At 49.9% G+C, this 24,531-nt stretch overlaps 1 protein-coding gene across 1 annotated transcript in view; it reads left to right on the forward strand.

Moving 5' to 3' along the window:
• Nucleotides 1-9,641: 9,641 nt before the first annotated feature.
• Nucleotides 9,642-24,531, forward strand: part of LOC144947530 (cGMP-dependent protein kinase 1-like) — a 146,634-nt gene continuing 131,744 nt past the window's right edge. The window contains exon 1 of the mRNA XM_078876750.1: nt 9,642-10,210. Coding sequence (XP_078732876.1) covers nt 9,642-10,210 — 569 coding nt within the window. The remainder of the gene's footprint in view (nt 10,211-24,531) is intronic.

The raw sequence follows: 24,531 nt of genomic DNA on the forward strand, positions 1-24,531 counted from the left end.
CGCCCTCCAACGGATAGTTCGTATCTGCATGCAGAGCTCTCCGTCATCTGCCACCGAGCACACGGCCTCCTCCGGCGCCCACTGCTCCTTGAAGGCCGGCACGGCGTGGGTCAGCCGCGCATGGCGGAACTCCGGCCACACCCTGGCTCCGACCAGAGCGCGGAAGATGCCCAGGCTGCTGGTCCCCTACCGCCCGGCGCTCCGCTCGTTGTTGTGAGCGTCTCTCCTCTGCCCTTCGCTCCAGCTGGCGGGCGACTGCCTCCAACTGCCCAGTAGCCTCAACGTGCACCTAGCCTGGCACTGCCTAGTCGCAGCGTCCTTCACTAGCCTCCTCCCCCCTCACTTACAGATGCACAGAGCTCTCTTTGGGCCCTTTGAGAACATCACCCCGTGTCCTACCCACCTTACCACCGATTATCACGGTTGGTTGCGTACGGTGCGAAAGAAGTTCAGCCTACATACACAGAGACCCACAGACACCCAGACCCATAGAGACCCACAGATACATCAATAGAGACCTACAGAGACCCACATACACCCAGACCCATAGAGACCCACAGAGACATCAATAGAGACCTACAGAGACCCACAGACACCCAGACCCATAGAGACCCACAGAGACACCAACAGAGACCTACAGAGACCCACAGACACCCAGACCCATAGAGACCCACAGAGACACCAACAGAGACCTACAGAGACCCACAGACACCCATACCCATAGAGACCCACAGAGACACCAACAGAGACCTACAGAGACCCACAGACACCCAGACCCATAGAGACCCACAGAGACACCAACAGAGACCTACAGAGACCCACAGACACCCAGACCCATAGAGACCCACAGAGACACCAACAGAGACCTACAGAGACCCACAGACACCCAGACCCATAGAGACCCACAGAGACACCCATTAAGTCCTACAGATACCCACAGATGAGCACGGTTTGGCCACGTACGGTGCGTATTGTCTTAACAGACTGTTGGGGAAAGCGTTGTGAGCGACAAAATAACTTCAACATACAGACGAACAGACACGCACACTGTTGGTCTGGTTGGTTCATAATGGCCGTGGTCAAAGATGTTGATGATCTTGCTGCTGCTGCTGCTTCTGCTGCTAGTGGTGCTAGTGTCTCTATGGGATTGCAATATAGGGGAGGGAGAGGAGGGAAGGGGGGTGACCCCCTCCCGGTTGCCATGGTTACGCTCATTAGCTCCCATAACCGCCTCGGCCGCTGTGATGCTGAGAACACAGAGGGAGGGTGGATGAGTGGATGGGTGGGTGGGTAGGTGGGTAAGTGAGTGGGTGGGTGGATGAGTGGGTGGGTAGGTGGGTGAGTGAGTGGGTGGATAACTGAGTGAGTGCGTGAGTGAGTAGGTGGTGGGTGGGTGAGCGAGTAAGTGAGTGAGTGGGTGGGTGTGTGAGTAGGTAGGTGAGTGAGTGAGTGGGTTGGTAGGTGGGTGATTGGGTCGGTGGGCAGGTGGGTGGGTAGGTGGATGGGTGGGTGAGTGGGTGAGTGAGTGGGTGGGTGGCTGAGTGGGTGAGTGAGTGGGTGGGTGAGTGAGTGATTGGGTGGGTGAGTAAGTGAGTGAGTGGGTTGGTAGGTGGGTGATTGGGTGGGTGGGCAGGTAGGTGGGTAGGTAGGTGGTTGGGTGATTGGGTACGTAAATGAGTGGGTGGGAGAGTGAGTGGGTGAGTAAATTAGTGGCTGGTTGGGTGGGTAAGTGCGTAGGTGTGAGTGAGTGGGTGGGTCGGTGAGTGAGTGGGTGGGTAGGTGGGTGAGTGAGTAGGTAGGTGGGTAAGTGAGTGGTTGGGTGAGTGAGTGGGTGGGTAGGTGAGTGAATTGGTGAGTGGGTGGTTTAGTGAGTAGGTGGATAGGTGAGTGAATTGGTGAGTGGGTGGATGGTTGGCGGAGTGAGTGGGTGAGTTAGTGGGTGAGTGGCTGGGTGAGTGAGTGTGTGGTTGGGTGGGGGAGTGAGTAGGTGGGTGAGTGAATGAGTGGGTGCGTGGGTGGAGGAGTGGGTGGGTGGGTGAGTAAACGAGTGGCTGGGTGGGTGGGTGAATTAATGAGTGGGTGGGTGAGTGAGTGGGTGGGTGGGTGAGTGGGTGGGTGGGTGAGTGAGTGGGTGGGTGGGTGAGTGGCTCGGTGGATGGGTGAGTAATAGAGTGTGCATGTGTAATCGCCATTAGGGGAGACAAAGGCGGCCGGGCATGATGCTAGCCACCCACCCCCTCGTGTGCCACAGTGCCGGCCTTCATAGGTGTTCGCTAACAGCACTTTCCCCAACATTCTGTTAAGGCTAGACGGGGGATCTTTGTCGTTGTGTTGGCATAGTGGGGGGCACAGGTGGTGCATCTGTCAGGCATCTCAGTCGGTCAACCCATGGCACCTGCAGGGTCTGTCCCGTGACCTTCTCATCCTGCAACAGCGAGCATTCGACGCTTCACGTGGCCTCAAGGTGCACCTAGCCTGGTACAAGCGCCGTGGTGGGGAGCGGTGGCGCGATCAGCTATGAACCCTTGCTACTTTGACGATTATCTGAACCGGTCCTGGGCGTCCCCTAGGTCAACTCAGCCTGAATTGAGTACATGGTGCAGTGGTGTGTAGTGGACATCGCCACTGGGGAGACAAAGGCGGCCGGGCGTGGTGTTGGCCACCCACCCCCTCGTGTGCCACAGAGCCGGTAGCCTTCATCAGCGCTGCTGCCACTCGCTCCGAACAGCAACTTGCCCCAACAGTCCGCTGGAGGCTACACGGGGGGTCTTTGGATTTGTTATCAAATAATTAGCGTGTGATACGTGACATAATGAATCGTCGGGTATTATCATATCTGATTATAGATGAGGCAGAGTGAGTGGGAGAGAGAAAGAGAGAGGCAGAGAGACAGTGGAGTCACCATCACCACCGTGGTCTATCTCCTGCTGGATGGAGATCGATGTGTTGCTGATGACGACTCTGCCCGACGTGTCCTCTAATTCGTGTGAAGAGAGGGAGAGACATACATAAATTGGAGGGGGCCGGAGAGAGATTAAAGGGAGAGAAGGGGGGGCGGGGGGATACACGGAGGCGAGGAAGAGAGGTGGATATTTTTGGGAGAGAGGGTGGGACAGAGAGTGTGAGACAGAGGAGGGGGGGTACATGGGGGTGGGGGGGGGGAGATGGGGGGGGGGGCGATGGAGAGATGGAAGAGAGATGGGCGGGGGGAGATGGGGGGGAGAGATGGGGGGGGTAATGCGCTGTGGGTAAATTTAGAGTCGGGTCGTTTCTGCTCCCCACGTGATCGCCACTTATGGCAGCCTCCAACAATGGGGATGAGAGGGAGGGGTAGGGATGGTGAGTGGGTGAGTGAGTGTTAGAGTGAGGGAGTGTTATAGTGAGTGTTAGAGTGAGTGGTAGAGTGAGTGGGTGAGTGTTAGACTGAGTGAGTGGGTGAGTGGTACAGTGAGGGAGTGTTAGTGAGTGAGGCAGGTGAGTGAGTGGGTGAGTGAGTGTTAGAGTGAGTGGTGAGTGTTAGAGTGAGTGGGTGGGTGAGTGAGTGGGTGAGTGAGGGAGTATAGGGAGACAAAGGCGGCCGCACTGCTCAGAGGAGCTACTCGCTAGCTGCACTTGCCCCAACAGCCTCTCAAAGGCTACAGGGGGACCTTTGTCTTTGTCTGAGTGTGTGTGTTGGGATATTCCACGTGACAACAGCCGTTGAGTGGCGTCACCACGGTGCTTGTGCCAGGCTAGGTGCACTCCGAGGTCACGTGAAGTGTCGAAGGCTCGCTGCTGGCAGGAGGAGGTCACGGGACAGACCCAGCAGATGCCATGGGTCGTATTGCTGTGCCAGGCTAGGTGCAGGAGGCGGTCACGTGACAGACCAAGGTGCCTTGGGTTGGCTGCTGTGCCAGGCTAGGTGCAAGAGGAGGTCACGTGAGAGACCAAGGTGCCATGCGTTGGCTGCTGTGCCAGGCTAGGTGCAGGAGGAGGTCACGGGACAGACCCAGCAGGTGCCATGGGTCATACTGCTGTGCCAGGCTAGGTGTAGGAGGCGGTCACGTGACAGACCCAAGTGCCAATTGGTTGACTGCTGTGCCAGACTAGGTGCAGGAGGAGGTCAGGCAACAGACCCAGGAGGTGCAAATGGGTTGACTGCTGTGCCAGGCTAGGTGCACGAGGAGGTCATGGGACAGACCCAGCAGGTGCCAATGGGTTGACTGACTGAGATGAGTGGCAGATGCACCACCTGTGTCCCCCACTGTGCCAACACAAAGATCCCCCGTGTAGCTTTTACAGACTTTTGTTGAAAATGCTGTTAGTGAGCACCTATGAAGGCCGGCGCTGTGGCACACGATGCTTGCTACACACTGCACCAGGCACTCATTTGAGGCGAAGTCGACCTAGGGGAGGCCCAGGAGTCGTTCAGATAATCGTCACTGATGTTGGTGGCCGTGAGCGGGAGTCGAACTCCGGTCTGCCGGGTTCGTAGGACAACGGAGCTAACCGCTGCGCCACCGCTCCCCACAGCCACACACACCCTCATGCCTGCTATTCCCCTCTCTCTCCTCCCCCCCTCTGTCTCTTTTCTTTTTTACGATCAGAGGAAACAAGAAGATGCTCGGTGTAGGCGGCACTTTGCTGGTGTCATAGATTGACTACCGCGCCAGGCTAGGTGCAGGAAGAGTAGGTCACGGGACAGACCCAGCAGGTGCCACGGGTTGACTGACTGAGATGACTGGCAGATGCACCACCACGTGTCTCTTTTTTTGTACGATCAGAGGAAACAAGAAGATGCTCGGTGTAGTCGGCACTTTGCTTCGTTCATCATTTCGTCTTTTTTTCATGCTTTGCCTTATGTAAACTCCCCCCCCCTCCTTTTTAAATGAAATATTTCACGCTCTGCTCTCCTAACCCCATCCCTCTCTCTCTACCCCCTCTCTCCCCACTCTCTCTCTTTTTTCTCTCTCTCTATCCTCTCTCTCCCCCCTCTCTTCCCGCTTCTCTCCCCCCCCCTGTTCTCTCGCCTCCCCTTACCATCACCTGCCTCCCTTCCTCACTCTCTCCCACACCCCCTCTCTCTCTTTCTGTTCCCCCCCTCTCCGCCCTCTATTCCCACTTCTCCCCCCCCCACTGTTCTCTCTCCTCCCCTCACCATCACCTGCCTCCCTTCCTCCCTCTCTCCACCCTCTCTCCCATACCCCCCTCTCTCTCTCTGTTCCCCCCCTCTCCGCCCTCTCAGACTCGCCGCGTGAGTTGCTCCGGATGCCACTCTGCTTTGATCGTAGAGGTGAGGGCGCGTGTGTGAGTCTCTATGTGTCTGTGTGTGTGTATGTGAGTCTGTAAATGTGTGTATGTCTGTAAGTCTGTGTATGAGTCTATGTGTGTGTCTGTATGCGAGTCCGTTTGTGTGTTTGTGTGTGAGTCTATGAGTCTGTGTATATGTGTGTGAGTCTGTGTATGAGTCTATGTGTGTGTCTGTATATTAGTCTGTATGTGTGTTTGTGTGTGAGTCTGTGTGGCTGTGTATATGTGTGTGAGTCTGTGTATGCGAGTCTGTGTGTGTGAGTCTTTAGGTGTGTGAGTCTGTGCGTGTCAGTCTGTATATGTGTGTATGTCTGTGAGTCTGTGTGTGTGATTGTATGTATGCGAGTCCGTATGTGTGTGTTTGTGTGTGAGTCTATAAGTCTCTGTGTGTGTGAGTCTATGAGTGTGTGTGTGAGTCTGTGTGTCTGTGTATATGTGTGTGTGAGCCTGTGTATGCGAGTCTGTGTATGTGAGCCTATATGTGTGTGTGTCTGTTTGTGAGTCTGTATGTGTGTGTGAGTCTGTGTGTGTGTGTCTGTGAGTTTGTATGTGTGAGCCTGTGTATGTGTGTGTGAGTTTTTGTGTGTGTGTCTATATGTGTGTGTATTACTGAACCGGTCCTGGGCCTCCCCTAGGTCGACTCAGCCTGAAATGAGTACCCGGTGCGGTGTGCACTAAACATCGCCACTGGGGGAAAAAAGGCGGCCGGCCGTGGTGTTGGCCACCCACCCCCTCGTGTGCCGTGCCGGCCTTCATAGGTGCTCGCTAACAGCACTTGTCCCAACAGGTCTGTTAATGCTATACGGATAATCTTTGTTTGAGTGTGAGATCTCACTCAGAATCAGTCGGGCGGCATTATCTTCTCGTAGGCTGTGTAACGCCACTGTGTGGAAGCTACCTGGTCTGTCACTCCACACGAAGCCTCGGGTCTTCTTGGCCACGGTCATGCCCTCCCTTCTCTATGCTTGCGAAACGTGGACCCCCTCGAATGGAACGTCTGCGCTAGTTAGAGACACCCAGGCTGACCCTGCCTGTGATCCATCTTGGGTTTAAACTGGAGGCTGGATTGTGTGAGGAGCTCATAAATCCTTGAAAAATCTGGACATAGTCCCATTGGTGAGCTCCTTCGGCAGGCAAGGCTGCTTTGGCTGGATCATGTAGCCCGCATGCCCAGCCACCGCATGCCTAGACGGCTTTTGTTCGACCAGATAGAGGGGATTAAACGGGCGCGGCACGAGTTAGAGAAGATATGGAGTAATGTGGTTCAGGAGGATGTGGAGCTGAGTGGACTTGCCGATGACTGGTACCAGCGGTGTCAAGATCGGCCTCTGTGGAGGAGGCTCGTGAAGAACGCTGATACTTGGCAGTGCCAGGCTAGTTGCACCGTGAGGCTACTGGGCAAGTTGTTGGCAGTCGCCCTCTAACGAGAACAGAGGGTAGAGGAGCAACGCTCATAACAATGAGTTGAGTGCCGGACGGATAAAACACAGCAAATTGGCACAGGTGGTGCATCGGCCACACATCTCAGTCAACCTGTGGTACCTGGGTCTGTCCCGTGACCTCCTCCTACTGGCAGCGTGAGCATTCGATACTTCACATATGCCTCAAGGTACCCCGAGCCAGGCACAAACGCCGTGGTCACGCCACAGCCACTTCATAGCGAACGACGGCTGTTGTTGTTGTGCCTGTGCGTGTCTGTGTGTGGGGAGCGGTGGTGCAACGGTTAGCGCGCTGCGCTACGAACCCGGCAGACACCCGAGTTAGATTCCCATTCTCGGCCACCAACACCCGGTGACAAAGTTCTGAACCGGTCCTGGGCCTCCTCTAGGTCGACTCAGCCTCAAACGAGTACCTCGTTCTGTATATTACACATCAGCCCTGGGGAGACAAAGGCGACCGGGCGTGGTGCTGGCCACCCACCGCCTCTGTGTGTGCCACAGTGCTGGTAGCCTTCTTAGGTGCTGCTACTACTCGCTACTAACAACAGCACTTCTCCCGACAGTCCGTTAAGAGGCTACACGGGAGTTGTTTTTGCCTTTGGGCGTAAGGGCGTAGTTGCTTAGCGCAATGCGCAAACAGACTCCTCCCCCTCCACCCCTAGGTCGACTCGGCCTCAAACGAGTTCCCGATGTCACATAGTGCATAATGGTGGCGGTGATAGTGATGATTGGTGGTGATGGTGGTGATTGGTGGCCTCGTGTGTTTCAGCGATCCGATCAGATGGGAGAGGGTTGTGAGTGACTCAAGATAACCGGCTCCTCGGAGTCGACAACATCATCATCCTCAATAACATAATCATCATCAGTAACATCATCATCGTGACGAATTGATGGAAAGCAGCTCATCATCTTTCGCATCATCATTGCGGTCAGCAACATTATCCTCGGTTGCATTATCACCGTCGTAAGTGAAATCACTATCGTTATCAGTCGCATCAACATCATCCGCAGTAGCATCATCATCAGTGGCATCATCATTACCATATTCTTTGGTTCTTTCGGTAAAGTCATCATTACCGTTAGCCACCTCGGCAGTAGCAGCGACACCCAAGACGATAGCTCCTGCGACGCTGGAGCCGACTCGAGCCGCGTGCCTCTCAAGCGCAGTCTTCTTCAATCCTCCCCCCCTGCTCCTGAAGTGCAGCCGGATCAACATTGGACTCGTTCAGTGTCGCCGATTCAATCCTCTTGCTTCTCAAGTGTACCTTAGTCTCGGAATCCATGTTGCTGGACTTATTCTAACGCCTTCAAGGTCGGACTTCTGCAGTGTCGCCTTGCTCAATGTTGGACATGTGTTTTTGAGATATCCTCAGTGATAGCCTTATAACCTCTAGCGTCTTCAATATTGGACGTCTGCAGTGTAGCCTTCTTCAAGTCTGGACGTCTGCGTTGATACCTCCTCACTGATATCATTACAATCTCTCTAGCTTCTTCAATACTGGACTTGTAAAGTGCAGCCTTATTACATTTTGGACATCTGTGTTGAAACCACCTCAATATTAGCCTCACGATCTCTTCAATACAGTGCATCCTTCTTCAAAATTTAACCTTTGTGTTGAGACCTCAACATTAGCAACATCATCTCTAGCTTCTTCAATACTGGACGTCTGCAGTGTCGCCTTCTTCAAGTCTGGACGTCTGTGTTGAGACATCAATGATAGCCTTACAATCTCCAGCGTCTTCAATACTGCACTTCCACAGTGCAGCCCTCTTCAATGTTGGATCTCAGTGTTGATACCTCCTCAATGACAGCCTTACAATCTCTAGCTTCTTCAATACTGGACTTCTACAGTGTAGCTTTCTTCAAGTCTGGGCTTCTGAAGTGTTGAGAACCTTCTCAAATGTAGCAGATCTTCAATATTGGATCTTGTGTTGAGACCACCTCAACATTAGCCTCATCATCTCTGGCAACATACACAGACACACTCGCTCACAGACACACTCACACAGAGACACATTCACAGCCGTTTAAGTGGGCTGACATCGTGCCATCTAACCCAATATTAGTCCCTCCAAGCACAGTGGCAGTGTCTTCAACATTCAAACTTCACGGCTCAGACCAACTCGGCATCTGAGCTATCCCCCTTTTAACGCGCGCACACGGAGAGGGCGCTCTCTGTCGCCCCTTTGCTGTCAGATCCCCAGAACGGCATCCTAACAGCAACAACAAAAATCAATACACACCGACTTCGACGCATCTGAGTTGAGTCTCCCCGCGCCTCTCCGAGCCTCTCCACATACACCGTCGCTTCTCCGAATATTGGACGGTTTGAGTCGACGGTTCTGAACAAGATACCTGGACGTCTCTCTGTGGGACTTCATCACGACCTCAGCCTCCACCTCCTTCTCCACCTCCTTCTCCTCCACCGCTTCTCCTCCTCCACCTCCCCCCTTCTTCCGCCTCCTCCTCCGTCTTCAATACTCTTTTTGATTCCAAAGTTTTGAAACATGTCCAGCTTTGGACTGCCCTTCAAGCTATAACAATAATAGTAGCGTCTGCAATATTACTGTATTCCGAAGTTGAGAGATTTTTCCACCACCGATACTACCAACAGCCGACATTCACCACCAAGTCACTAAGTGAGGTCAACCACGACGTCTGTGCCAGGCCGGGTGCACTTTGAGGCCATCACCACCACTGCCGCCACCACCACCATTATTGCTATCATCACCACTATCACCACCACCATTGCAATCACCTTAACCACTAACACCACCACTATTATTGCTATCACCACCGCCGCCACCACCATCACAATTATCATCACTATTTCTATCACCACCACTACCATTGCAATTACCTCCACCATCACCACCATTATCGATATCATCACCACCACCACCACTACCACCATGAACTGCCCGAACCAATCATCTTCCACTTCCTCAACCTCGCCCTCATCCAACAACAACAAGGCCGCCATGACCTCTCCACCTCATCCATCATCATCATCATCACCACCGCCGCTACAACCTCCTTCTCCTCCTCCTGCATCATCATCGCCTCCTCCTCCTGCATCATCATCGTCATCATCGTCACCACCTCCCTCTGCTCCGTCATCCCCTCGCGTGGCCACTGCCGCCACCACCATCACCTCGACCACCACCGCCAGCAGCAGCAGCCTGGCGGATCGCGACGCCCGCATCCGCGAGCTGGAGTCGGCGCTGGCCGAGCGCGATGCCCAGATCGACACCCTCCGCCGGCGCCTCCACAAGTGCCAGTCGGTGCTGCCGGACGCGGGCATCCTGGGGCCCGCGGCGTGCCCCAGGACCCGCCGGGCGCAGGGCATCTCGGCCGAGCCCCTGGGGGTTTGTGGAGGAAGGGGTGGAGGTGGTGGAGGCATCGCTGGCACCACCGCCAGGGAGCTGTGGCGCCAGATCGGGGAGCAGGAGGCGGTGGGGAAATATGAGAAGAGCGACCGGTGAGTTCGGTGTCCGTGCGTGTCGGTGCGTGTCCGCGTGCGTGTCGGTGTGTGTCCGCATGCGTGTCCGCGTGCGTGTCGGTGCGTGTCCACGTGCCCACGCGCGTGTCCACGTGCACGCGGCCACTTGTCGGTGTGTGTGGCCGTGTCCACACGCATGTCGACGTGACCGTGTCTGTGGCCACGTGGCCATGTCCAAGCAACCACACGCGTGTCCAAGTGCACATGTCGGTGCGTGTGCGGACTCGGTCGGACCAAAAACACACGTTTTTTGTTCACACCAAGTATCCGTTTGTGATTGAGGCTTTTCCTGCAACCTGTGCCTACTACACTCCTTGGTGCCCCTTCCTTGCCTCCCGACACTATTTTGCACTCAGTTTGGGTCTTTGTTTTTCTTCTCCGATTCGCGTCACTTGGTGTCACTGCTTAGTCACGGCAATGTAACCAGAGCGAACTTGCAATCCTTGTACTTAACTTCCACAATGGAGGTTGTTGTTGGGGTTTTTTTTGCGTGTGGGTTAGATGGCAGTAAATAATGATGGCAATAATAATTTAGTAAGAATAGGTTTTACCTTTTCTGGCAATAACACAGGTGGTGTTAAGATGTTCTAACACCACATCGATGCAAGGAATCAAATTTGCATTAACCACACGTACTTGTGGTGAACATGCAAACAAAAACCTGCTCTGATAATATATGGGCATTGTCCTTGGAACTAATTGGTCTACAACAGAGATAGCAGTCTTCTTTAGGGGCTAGTCTCACTACCAGTGTCAAACCAGAGGACGCCAAAAGGCGAACAGCACAAGGACAATGCCACTATCAGAGTATTTATAGCTCGGGGTGGGCAGCTACAACATGGGACCTTTTTTCCAGGATCAAGGTGTGAAAAAGTAAGAAAAAGGTTTTACCCTTTCAGACAAAAGGTTTATATTTGTTGTTTGAACATCTTAACACGTGTTCTTTTTCACACCATAACAATTTTACACTTAACTCTCAAGGCGCCTTACGCTGATGCCTCAAGGCGCCTTGCAAAGACGAATGCGGATAAGGGGAAAGGCCAGGAGAGACGGACGAAGCTACATAGAACAGACTGACTTAAGATGATGTGCTTCAAGACGAGACTCGAAAGTGTCCAACAGACGCTGTCTTCCCGACAGATCTGTTCTTCACCTGAGGACGGCCGCTTGCATTGTGGCCGAAACGTCGTGAGAATTATTTCATTGTTTTATTTTTATTATTTCCCTTCTACGTGACTTTACCGAAAGAACCAAGAAGAAGGTGTTCAACACTGTCGGATAAACATTAAAAAAAAGTAGTGCTAATACTTACATGGCCCCCGGGGGGGGGGGTTATACATACTCGCGGGAGCTCGGGTTCCGGTTATGGAGACGTCACGAGGGAAAGGAAAGAGAAGGCAGGGCGAGCGGGAGAGGGAGAGAGAGGGAACGCCCAGGGAGAGGAGAGCGAGCGGTGACGTTGCCGGATGAGGTGGGGCCATGGGGGGGAGGGGCGGGGGGGCTTCATGGTGGGATTTGGAGTGGAGTGGTCGCACGCGGCATGTGATGTCTCAACCTTTGTCTGGTGGACGCATTACAGATGTAGAAATGTCGTGTCGTCGCTAAACCCGCCACCACCAAAGACAAAGCCTGTAACCATTGGGGCAAATGCTGTTAAATTTTGATTTAAAGCTTTCGTGACTGCAGGGATTCATCTTATTGGTTATTTCGGTAAAGTCACGTAGAAGGGAAATAAATAAATAATAAACATAAAACAATTAAATACAATTCTCACGACGTTTCGGCCACAACGCAAGCAGCTGTCCTCAGGTGAAGAACAGGTCTGTTTTATTATGTTTTATTTTTATTATTTTAATATTTCCCTTCTACATGACTTTACCGAAAGAACCAAGAAGGCAAATGCTGTTAGCGAGCAGCACCTATGGAGGCCGGAATGGCACACGAGGGGGTGGGTGGCCAGCACGACGCCCGACCGCCTTTGTCTCCCCAGTGGCGATGTTTACTACACTAATTTGAGGCTGAGGAGACCTTGGGTTAGCCCAGGACCGGTTCAGATAATCGTCACTGGTTTTGGCCGTGAGCGGGAGCTCGGGTTGCCGGTTTCGTAGTGCAGCGTAGCGCTAACCGCGACAACACCACCTGACACACACAGCTGATCAGTAATGGGGGTCGGTTTGTGTCCCGTATGAACATAACAAAATGTGGCACAATTAAATTGACGAATTCAGCGCTTACACCGGGTTGTTGCGTTGTGTCTGTGTGTGCTTGGGGTAGTTAAACCCGCAACATTTACAATTCGAGCTACTGTGAGAAGTTTCCGTACCTGTCAACTCCTTATCGGTGCCCTACCTTATCACAGACCAATTCGGACCCAATTAGTCACCCCATGCCCTTATGAATCTCATCTGACAAAAGGGAGAAACACAAACAATCATTTTTTTTTTGTTGTTGCCCGTATTGAAATGGCTGTATGCCGTATGGACCTGAAAACTCAATTTCACTGTACAAGAATACGGGGTAAACCATATGGGTTGACAGAGTATGAGTTTTGCCGGTAATTACAACAACCAGTAGCCTAGATTTAAAGCTTTCGTGACTGCAAGGATTCATACTCTTTGTTTTTTTCGGCAAAGTCACGTAGGTAAAACAATCAATAAAATAAAATAAATGAAAACAGTTGTTATAGTTAAATTTTGATTTAAAGCTTTCGTGACTGCAGGGATTCATCTTCTTGGTTCTTTCGGTAAAATCACGTAGAAGGGAAGTAATAAAATAATACAAATAAAACATAATAAAATTATTCTCACGACGTCATTCACTCTGTCGCCTCGACGGACCTGGTTTTCACCTGAGGACGGCTGCTTGCGTTGTGGCCGAAACGTCGTGAGAATAATTTTATTATGTTTTATTTTTATTATTTTATTACTTCCCTTCTACGTGACTTTACCGAAAGAACCAAGAAGATGAGTTGTTATAGTTGTAAAACAATCAATAAAATAAAATAAATGAAAACAGTTGTTATAGTTGTTTTCATTTATTTTATTGATTGTTTTACCTACGCGACTTTACCGAAAAAACCAGAGAGTATGAACCAGTAGCCTCATTAGGCGACAGCCACAGAGTTGTGGAGAAATCCTCCTCCTCCTGCTTCCATCTTGAATACCCACGGGCTTGGATACAATGTGATGTCACCACTTGTGAGCCAATCAGGTTGCGACATGCCTACGTGCCAACAACGTTTTAGTTTTGGCTTTCACGGTGATGCGACTGATGATGATGACGACTTCGGTGACGATAAAGACGATGACACGAAGTGCGCGTGTTGATCTGGGTAGCGACGAGGTCGACTGGAGGTGCAATGATTCTTCTGTCCCCTCCATCCCTGCTTCCCTCCGTCAGTCCGTCTCTCCGTACGTCCCTCCATCCCTACGTCCATCCGTCTGTCGCTCCGTGTGTCCATCCCTCCATCCAAACGTTTGTCCCTCCGTCCCTCCGTACCTCCGTCCGTCCCTCTGTCCCTCCGACCTTCTGTCTGTCCCTCCGTCTGTCCCTCCATCCATCCGTTTGTCCCTTCCTCTGTACCACTGACCGTCCCTCCGACCCCCCATCCCTCCATCCGTCTGTCCCCCCTACATCCCTCCGTCCCTTCCTCCAACCCTCCCTCCCTCCGTCCATCCATTCTTTCGCGATGGAGGGCACCAGGGATCTCGCATCTGTATCTGCAAACTTTTGTGGACGTCGCTGGTAAACCGCCCCCTCCTCACACTCCTCCCTCTCTCTCACCACCCCCACCTCCCCCAGCGTCGTCCCTACAAGTGTCTCCATAATTGCTCACTCGAGCATTGTTTTCCTTTTGCTGTTGGTGGTGAGCGTCTAGTGCGAGGCTAACTCCTGAGTAGCACCCCGGGGGTGCGGGTGACCGGCGTGGGTTGAGGCATTCTTTCCCGAAGTTCACCAAGCAAGATCTTGAGATCTTTTAAGAAGGGACTTTTTTCCAGTAACCATCGCAATGTCATTCGCTGTACGTGAACCTATTCACTATAAACGATATTTTTTTTTACCAGCTGTAAGGCTCCAACTGAGCCTATGTGTACTGCTTCTTTGTCAGAAGCGACCTGGCTATCGCAAATGATAGCAGCACAACCAAGTGGCCGCTTTTCATCATCATCATCACGTGGACATTTACAGGAGCAGTCAAATATTCGAAACGCCCGTTTCTAGAGACGCATAAGACACCCACAGAGACCCAGAGACTAAACTAAATGATTTCATTTTACCAGCTGTTAAGCTGCGACCTGGCCATCACAAATGATCGCTAATCATCATCACCATCATCACGTGGACGTTAAAAGCAGCTGCCAAATACTCTGCAAACGCGGATTTACACACACTCATGGAGACCCACGAGCCCCACATAGATCCAGAGAACTGTATAGAACCATAGAGACCCACAGAAACGTGTGTAGTGGCATAGTGCTGGCTGCTGGCGAAACAGCTTAACTGTGGTGTATGGCAGCACCCACGTCAGCAGGCCACGATAGACACGAGAGGGGGGCATCTCGGGGAAAGGTCACAGAGAGGGGGGCCCATCTGGAAACCTCGGGAACCCGCTAGAAGGTTCCAGAGAAGGGGTGTGACTGGGGCGGAGCGGGGCCACGCTGAGAGTATAAGAGGGGTCCCTGTGGGCGACCTCGTGGTTGTTGCTGGAAGTGAGATCCCCGTCGTCGTTACCATCTCGTCGTCGCCATCGTCGCGGCCGTCTCGTCGCCATCGTCGCTGCCATCTTCACACGATATTGCGCTGCGAGATGGTTGTTGGCTGTCTCGGTTCAGCGCCATCAGTGTTAGACGGTTAGTGTCGTGTAAAGGCTAGCAACAGTAATAGTGTGTACCCACGTAGGGTGTGTATTATCACGACGGTGCTCGTTAAATAAAGTGCCTCCACATCTTACTGTCTCCGAGTAAGTCACTACGCGTGTACTCATCGAGTCCCACGCTAAAACTAAACTATTTTTTTTTATTTTTCCAGGTGTAAGGTGAGACTTCTACTGATCTGTGTAGTAGCTCCTTTCTGACAAGTGATCTGGTTATCACAAATGACAGCTCAACGAAGTGGCTTACAGTCATACCTCGGTATACGACCGCTTTCGAATACGTCGAATTTGGTATACGTCGTGTTTTGACGAAAAAATGTCTTGGGATACGACGTCTTGCTTGGGATACGACGCGCTTGCTAGAACTTGTATGGGTCGGGATGAGTCACCGCGTACCCGCGTAGACCCCGTTCACGACTGAAACAAAGCGCCACTCCTCAGTCTGCCTGTACAGTAGATCTCGTTCAGTGCACAACCCTTGCTATAACTCTTTGTGAATTTTCACGTGTATTGTCATTTTAACGTGAACTTTTTGCGAATTTCTTCAACTCCTCTCAGCAAGGTAAAGTGATGTAAAAAATGTATTTTTATTTCAATTTATTTACGCATTTATTTTAATTTATGTATGAATTTTAGTAATTAGTAGTGTCTAATTATTTTATACAAACCCATTAATGTATAATATGCCACGTAAAATATAATTTCTTAGACTCTCGAACGGATTATTTCCTTTCCCTTTATTTCTTATGGGAAAAATTCGTTTGGTACACGTCACTTTCGGTATAAGTCCTACCTTCTGGAACGAATTACCGACGTATACCGAGGTACCACTGTATATTATCATAATCATCACCACCACGTGGAGATTTATAGCAGCAGCCAAATACTCTTTAAACTCGTGAAGTTGATTCTAAATGTGGAGGGTAAAAACCGGAGGACCCGGGGAAAAATCCACACCGTGATCACCACAGGGGAGAGAGAGAGATACGCAAACTCCAAATATACAGCAGCAGGCATCGTCAGGGTCGGGTTTGAACCCACGACCTCCTGCATAATAGGCGAGGTAGTTAACATCTCCTAGCCACCGTGATGATGATGAGAGAGAGAGACGCAAACTCCAAATATACAGCAGCAGGCATCGTCAGGGTCGGGGTCGGGCTCGAACCCACGACCTCCTGCATACTGGGCGAGGTAGTTAACATCTCCTAGCCACCGTGATGATGATGAGAGAGAGAGAGACGCAGACTCTAAATATACAGCAGCAGGCATCGTCAGGGTCGGGCTCGAACCCACGACCTCCTGCATACCAGGCGAGGGAGTTAACATCTCGCCACCAACACCAGTGCCGATTATCTGATCCGGTCCTGGGCCTTCCTTCGGTCGACTTAGCCTCAAATGAGTACCTGGTGTGGTGTATAGTCAACATCGCCACTGGGGAGACAAAGGCGGCCAGTTGTGGTCCTGGCCACCTACCCCGTTGTGTGCCACAGTTGCCACCCTTCAAAGGCGCTGCTTCTTGCTACTAACAGCACTTGTCCCTAGAGTCTGGTAACGGCTATACGGGGAATCTTTATCTCAAAGCAGTCACTCAGCACAACCTCCTGCAAAGCAGGCGAAGGAGATAACATCTCGTAGGATCGGGATCGAACCCACGACCTTCTGTATAGCAGGCACGGCACTTGTCTCAAAAGTCTGTTACAGGTCTTTTTCTTTGAGTCTGTATGCGTGTGTGACTCTGTACGTAGGTGTGGGGGAGCGGTAGTGGCCAAAGGCTGGATTATGGACCGGGCCAGTGGGGCCAGTGCCCCGGGGCCTCGGACTGCCAGGGGGCCTCCAAGCCTCAGGCCACTCGCGGTGCGTGGCCCAAGACTTCAGAAGGATGTTGAATTCCAGGGCCCTCAGTGTGCACAGCGCAAGCTTGACCACTTGGCCCCTTGGTGTTTAAAACGTGAGTTCGCCACTAGGGCCCCCAGACCCCTTGGTGTTTAAAACGTGAGCTCACCACTAGGGCTCCCCAGACCCCTCGGCGCTTACAATGTGAGGGCTCCCAGATCCCTTGGTGTTTAAAACGTGAGCTCACCACTAGGGCCTCTGGACCCCTCAGCGTTTACAGTATGAGGGTTCCCAGGCACTTTTGCGTTTAAAGAGTGAGCTGACCACTAGGGCCCCCGGGCACCTGGGTGCTTACAGTGTGAGTTGACCACTAGGTCCCCCAGCCCCTCGGTGCATACATCGAGTGTAACACCTGGGGGCCCCTTGGTACATACAGTGCATGCTTAAAACGAGAGCCTCTCGGAGAGTACAGTGCTTCTGTGCAACTGAGCCACTGGTTGGCACGCTACAATATGCTGTGACATGATACAATATTCACCAACAAGTCAGTTCATTCTGCATAACAGGACAGTTTGAAGGGCGTCATATTGTGGCAAGCCGTTCGTTATTTGACTTACTGTAACTAGCTATCCCTTTATTTTAGCTAGCTGCCCATTTTCCCTCGCTAGCTGCCCATATGATTCAGCTTGTTAACAGAAATTAGTTAGCAAGCTGCCATTTTTGCCAGCGAGCTGCCCTTACAAAAAAATTAGCTGCACTAGAAAGCCAGCTAGTGAGACCGAGGGCTCGTCGTTTGTTGAGAGCTTAGTTAGCCGTTGACAAATCAAATATAAAAAATACACCGCAGTTTTGTGAAACATTAAAAACATATGCCAAAAGCTACATGTTTTCATACACTAACACATATATAAGAGACCAAATCCATACTTAGAGATTAAGGAAAACCCCATTATTTTTTTCCATAGACCGTCTGTTTTTATATCCACAGAAGTAGATAATGCTAATGTTGACATGCAAATTGCCGACAGCTCTTACGAGGTCATTTCCCCTTCGCCCCATCGATGGGATGTGGCCTATGAGCATTGTGGTTGTTCAGCCAATGAAAAAAAAGTTATCTTTAGAATTTCAAGCAACATAATTCTCTCTGTGTCAGGCAGGTGTATAAGACATTTATTGGTAGGAAAAGCCACAGACAGACACCTGTTTTCTTGCTTGGTACGCCACAGTAATATATTCAGAGACCTTTTCATCTTTTTTTAAAATAAAACAACAGCCTTTTTAAAGGCTATTTCTACAATCGCTCCTAAGGGATATTTTTTAACAGCCTTTTAAAGGGTTATTTCCTTTTACGTGCTTTTCAATTGTTTTATTTTATCTATTCAAAGCTGCCTTTAGGTACAACAAGACTATAGAATACAACCACTTGATTGTATTTTCCAACAACAGTATTATTAATATATATTATTTCAATTATTATTTAATAAGTATTGAGATATGCTATAAATATATTCATATAAATAGCATACCAATTCTGAAATATGGACCACAAACGTTGGAATAGTGGTGCTTCCAAAAGGAAAGCCATAAAATAAAAGCAGGCAAGAGAGGCAGTTTTGCTTCAAAGTGTTCCACTCATTACCAACTTCTTTCAAAAACACTCTGATAGTAATAATGATGACAGCAGCAACTATTGTCAGCTATGAGGAAGGAACTAGCACTAGTTCAGTTTCCAGTAATGTTGTCACTCCCCCAGAGCCATCCTTTGAAGGCGAACCGTCAACAGCTAATGGTATACAAGAACCAACATTTCCACCTCAGGAGCAGTTGGGCAGTTCACAAGAATCAAATCAGCAAGCAAGCCATTCCTGGTGCTATGGGGTCACTGACCCTGCATTATGGCGAAGCATTTCCAGTGACATTGTTAAGTCAGTGCTTATTGAAAGAGGAGCAGTCCCCTTCCAAAACCGCAGTGAATAAGTAATATTAAAAATACTTTTTATTTAAAAACACGCTTTAATGAAATGTACCGTACGAGTAATGGCAGAACTCCACGACTCCAGAAAGTGGGCCCGAGGCTTGCCATAACGTAAGGGGGCGTGGTGATTTACTACCAACCTGAGTTGAGCGTGGACAATTAGACCCAAGCCGAAACATAACATATACAAAAGATTGCTTTAAAATATTTATTTTTATTTTTAATGATAGAATATAGTATTGTCATCAGTATGACATAAGTATACCAAGTTTGCAGTCGATACGACATTGGGAAGTGGGTTAAAATTGAGTAACACGATTTGAGGATACGACAACAGACAGAGTTGAGGATACAACAGACAGAGTGAGTTAAATAGAGTGTGTAAAAATACCCAGCTTCAGTCCGAGATAGAGCGCTTGGTGGAAAGACTAGAAGTTTCAACAATGAACTTCTGAACTGTATATTGCCAAATTGGCAGAAGGTTTCTAGACAGTGGCTACCTCAACATGTTGTGTGTACTGTTTTGCATGCAAACTGTTCTCCAGCAAGCTCGGTGGCTTTAGTCAGGGGTTTAGTGACTTGAAGCGCTCTGAAAGAATAGGGGAACACGAAAAGAGTGCAAGGACACAGAGCATGCATGCTTGCCTCGCACCAGTGGACAAAGGGCAGTGCTCTCGATGCAGATCTTATGCAGCAACTTGATGGGGAACGTAAATACTGGAGGGACATTTTGAAAAGAGTTGTAACAGTGATCAAGTTCTTGGGTGAAAGAGGACTTGCGTTTCGGGGAGATGATCAACGGTTTCGGTCAACCCATAATGGTAATTCCCTTGCATACTAGAATTGCTATCACAATTTGACCCATTCTTAGCTGAACATATTAAAAAGTTTGGCGGAAAAGGAAGAGGCACAATGTCCTATTTGTCATGGACAATATGTGAATAACTCATTGAGCTAATGGGTCAGAAAATTCGCCAAACAATAGCAGATGAGATTCTGGATGCCAAACATTTTTCAATAATTGTTGACTCCACCCCAGACCTGTCACATGTGGACCAATTGACGTTCATACTCCGGTTTATTAACCTCAGCGGGAATGTGGTGGGGCGATTCCTGGGCTTTGAGCCAATTGAGAGCCACACTGGTAAAAGTTTATCAGACCGTGTGACTTTGATAGTGGAGGGCCTTGGGTTGGACCTCTCAAACTGTAGAGGTCAGTCATATGACAATGCAAGCAACATGTCAGGAAAATACAATGAGCTACATGCCCACCTGAAACAAAAAAAACATCCGATAGAGTCTGTGCCTTGCGCAGCGCATTCACTTAACTTAGTTGGTGTTAACACCTTAGACGGCAGTAGCTCAGAGGCTCACGAGTTTTTTACATGTTGCAGTCACTGTACACATTTTGCTCTTCATCCACACACAGATGGGGGAAAGTATTTCGAAAGATAGAAGTCAGACTGGCATTAAAATCGCTGTCTAGTACTCGGTGGAGTGCAATGATGATAATGAGAAAAGAGATACTCAAATTGAGGCCGCTGGACTATGTGCTAAATTTGACACCTTAGAGATGGTGTTCATGGCACATTTCTGGGACGTCATACTTGACCGGTAACCACGTTACAAGCATGCACCTACAGAAAAGTGACATTGACATCTCTGTAGCAGCACAGCTTTTGTCTTCGTTGAGTGATTTTGTGGCAGGACAGCGAGGCGAGTTTGAGGCTTTTGAAAGGGCAGCCTTAAATGTGACAGGTGTCTCTCAGGCATACAAGCACGAAAGAGGAAACGCAAAACATTTGCAGATGAGAGCTCAGAGTCAGGTATGACACTTGAGGGGAGGGAGAAGTTCAAAATAGAAACATTTAATGTGGTCATTGATGAGCTTGTGACATGCCTTGAACATCGCTTGGACGTTTACAAGCGCTTGACCAGTCTCTTTGGAGTTCTGTTTATGTCAGATCAAGTGTCTAACAGTGATGTCATAGTGGAAAAGATAAATACACTCTCTGCTGCATATCCATCAGACCTGGACATGACGTTTGCCAACGAACTCATCCAATTCAAGTCTTTAATATCTGACTGAGGGTGAGGAGAAGGGCCCAACTAAATTGCTTGAGGATTAATCTGCAGGCAGTGTTCCCCAATGTGTTCGTGACACTTCGAATTTTTTTCTAACTTTGCCAGTGACAAACTGCCAGGGTGAGCGGACATTTTCCATTTAAGGCAGAATATAAATTTTTCGATTTAAAGCTTTCGTGACTGCATGGATTCATCTTCTTGGTTCTTTAGGTAAAGTCACGTAGAAGGGAAGTAATAAAATAATAAAAACAAAACATAACAAAATAATATAATTCTCACGACGTTTCGGCCACAACGCAAGCAGCCGTCCTCAGGTGAAGAATAGAAAATAGGCTGCGGAGTAGCATGTTGCCAAACGCGTCTCAGCTCATTGTCACTTACGTCAATAGAGTCAGACCTTGTCAGACAGCGAGATTTTGACGATCTAGTCGAGGATTTTGCTAGGAGGAAGGCGAGAAAGACACCAATATTGCAAAGCGGGGGGAGGGGGGGGGGCTCCTAAAGACATGTGCCCAGAGGCCTCACGGGACCATGATCCGGCCTTGGTTAGCGCACTGCAATCCGAACCCTGTGTCCCGATTATCTAAACCGGTACTGGGCCTCCCCTAGGCCGACTCAGCCTCAAATGAGTACCCGGTGCGATCTGTAAATATCGCCACTGGGGAGACGAAGGCGGCCGGGCGAGGTGTTGGCCACCCACCTCTTCATGTGCCGTGCCGGCTTTCATAGGTGCTCGCTAACAGCACTTGCCCCTACAGTCTGTTAAGCCTATATGGGGGGTCTTTGCATGTGTGTGTTTCTGTATGTGTGTGTGTGTGAACCGGTAGTGGGCCTTCCCCTAGGTCGACTCAGCCTCAAATAAGTACCCGGTGCGGTGTGTAGTAAACATCGACACTCGGGAAGACAAAGGCGGCCGGGCGTGGTGCTGGCCACCCACCCCCTCGTGTGCCACAGTGCCGGTAGCCTTCATAGGCGCCGCTCGCTAACAGCACTTGCCCCCAGCAGCCTGCGAGAAGCTACACGGGGGATCTTTGCCTTTGTGTTGTTCGTGAGTGAGTAGACGTGGGGGCATTGGGTCACTTAGCCCTGAAGGCGGCTTGGTTCCATCTGTTACAAACATTAAGCTCGCTCTCTGTGCCTAAGTGGAAGGCTGTTAGCATCTGTACTGAGTGTTTGTACTGAGTGCTGGATGTCTGTACTGAGAGTTTGTACTGAGAGTACTGAGTGTCTGTACTGAGTGTGTACTGAGTGTGCTCTGAGTGTCTGTACTGAGTGTGTACTGAGTGTCTGTACTGAGTGTGTACTGAGTGTCTGTACTGGGTGTGTACTGAGTGTGCTCTGAGTGTCTGTACTGAGTGTGTATTGAGTGTCTGTACTGAGTGTGTACTGAGTGTCTGTACTGAGTCTGTACTGAGTGTGTACTGAGTGTGCTCTGAGTGTCTGTACTGAGTGTGCACTGAGTGTGTACTGAGTGTCTGTACTGAGTGTGTACTGAGTGTCTGTACTGAGTGTGCACTGAGTGTGTACTGAGTGTGCTCTGAGTGTCTGTACTGAGTGTGTACTGAGTGTGCTCTGAGTGTTTGTACTGAGTGTGTACTGAGTGTGCTCTGAGTGTCTGTACTGAGTGTGTACTGAGTGTGCTCTGAGTGTCTGTACTGAGTGTGTACTGAGTGTCTGTACTGAGTGTGTACTGAGTATCTGTACTGAGTGTGTGTGCTGCGTGCCTATACACAGGTCACCGTACGTCGATGGCGATTGACTGTGAGCAGACGACAACAGCCACTGCGATCTCCGTGCACGCAAAAAAACACAAAACTCGGCAGGATTGACACTCGGCACAATGTGCATCATCTTGTATCTTGATTATGAAAATAACCCAACCGGTGATGGATATCCATTTTAATTTAAATGCAAACATTAACCACCACCCCCCTCTCTCTGGCCTTCGCACCTGATTATCTCACAAGTAACGGCGTCGTCACATTGATCCCAGCCCATGTCAACTGATGGACGATTTCTCGACAGCTCTGACGATGCTGATTGTTGGTTGTTGTTCAATCTCGATTTGGAGCTTTCGTGACTGCAGGAATCTACGCGCTTTGGTTCGTTCGGTAAAGTCGCGTTGGTAGAAAGAACCAACGAGTATTGATTGTTGCTGTTGTCGTAATTTACTGGCGAAACTTCACGGTACTCCCAATAGTAAATGTCCTCGTCGTCGTCGGGGCCGGATCAAGGCACGGGGGCTTTAGGGGCTGCAGAGATGAAGTGGAAAGTTGTTTCGTTTGTGAACGCTGAATTGTATTTGTTGTTAGCCTTGGGGGCCGTCCATACATGACGTCACGCACCTCGGGGGGAGCGGGGGGGTCAGACATTTGTGACGATATGTGGCGCAACTTTAAATACATATAGACAGCACGTTCTACTTAATTAAATAGACTTTTTAATGTTTTCTCCTACAACATCAGAGTGCAGCGCCACATTAAATACGCACTACAATGACAATAGTTTAAAGCGATTTGAAGTGTGTTTTGTTTTCAAAATGGAAATATGGTTATAGAGGGGGGGGGGGCAGAGCTTTGTCACGTCATATTTGACAGGGGAGGGTCTGACTTTTTGTGACGCCGTGTGACGAAGAGGGAGGGGGGGGTCAAAAATCGTCCAAAATCACGTGACGTCATTTATGGACGGCCCCTTGTAAAAAAAAATAACATTTATTTTTCTTTCAATTTGTTTTTCCTTTTAAAAATATTACTGGGGGAGGGGGGGGGCTCGCAGTACCTGTAGCCCAGGGGCCTACAAAACCTTTATCCAGCCCTGGGCGTCGTGGATTTAGTCTCCAACACAACCGGTTAGTGCTGAACTAGTAACTACATTTTGAGGCCTCCTTTGCCAGTACCAAAATATACTAATAGGGGTTTTCCCCTTTTTCTGGCAACAAAACTGGCACCTTTTGCAAGGTATCATGTTAACATTAACCACAATACTTGCAGTCAAATGCAAACAAAAAACAATACTCTGATAATGTGCGCCTTTTGGCGTCATCTGGTCCAACACCAATGGAGATTAGGCTCTAAGAAAAGCTGACTCAGGTGTGGACCAATCAACTTCAAGGACAGTGCATATCATCATCATCAGAGTTGTTTCTTTTTGTTTGCATTTTGACTGCTTGTGTTGTGGTTATTGCAAACATGATCCCTTGTATAAAGGTGTCAGTTTTTGTACCAGTTGAAAAGGTAAAAGCCTATTACTATATTCTGCCACTGGTAAAGGAGGTCTCATAGTGTAATGTATGCATTGTCCTTTAAACTGATTGGTCCACACCAGAGGCAGCTTTGCTTAGAGCCTAATCTCCATTGGTGTTGGACCAGATGACGCCAAAAGTCGCCTTTTAGTAACTAAATTGGCCACGTTCTGTTGACGTGACGCTAAACCTTACGAATTGGCTGTTGTCGGATGCTTGGCGGGTTTAACGACACCACATTTATATATTCACGCGATCAGCTCTTGCCCGAGCGGCACGTGAAGGCCACACGG

The sequence above is a fragment of the Lampetra fluviatilis genome, chromosome 45, assembly GCF_964198595.1.
Source record: "Lampetra fluviatilis chromosome 45, kcLamFluv1.1, whole genome shotgun sequence".
Lineage (NCBI taxonomy): Eukaryota > Metazoa > Chordata > Hyperoartia > Petromyzontiformes > Petromyzontidae > Lampetra > Lampetra fluviatilis.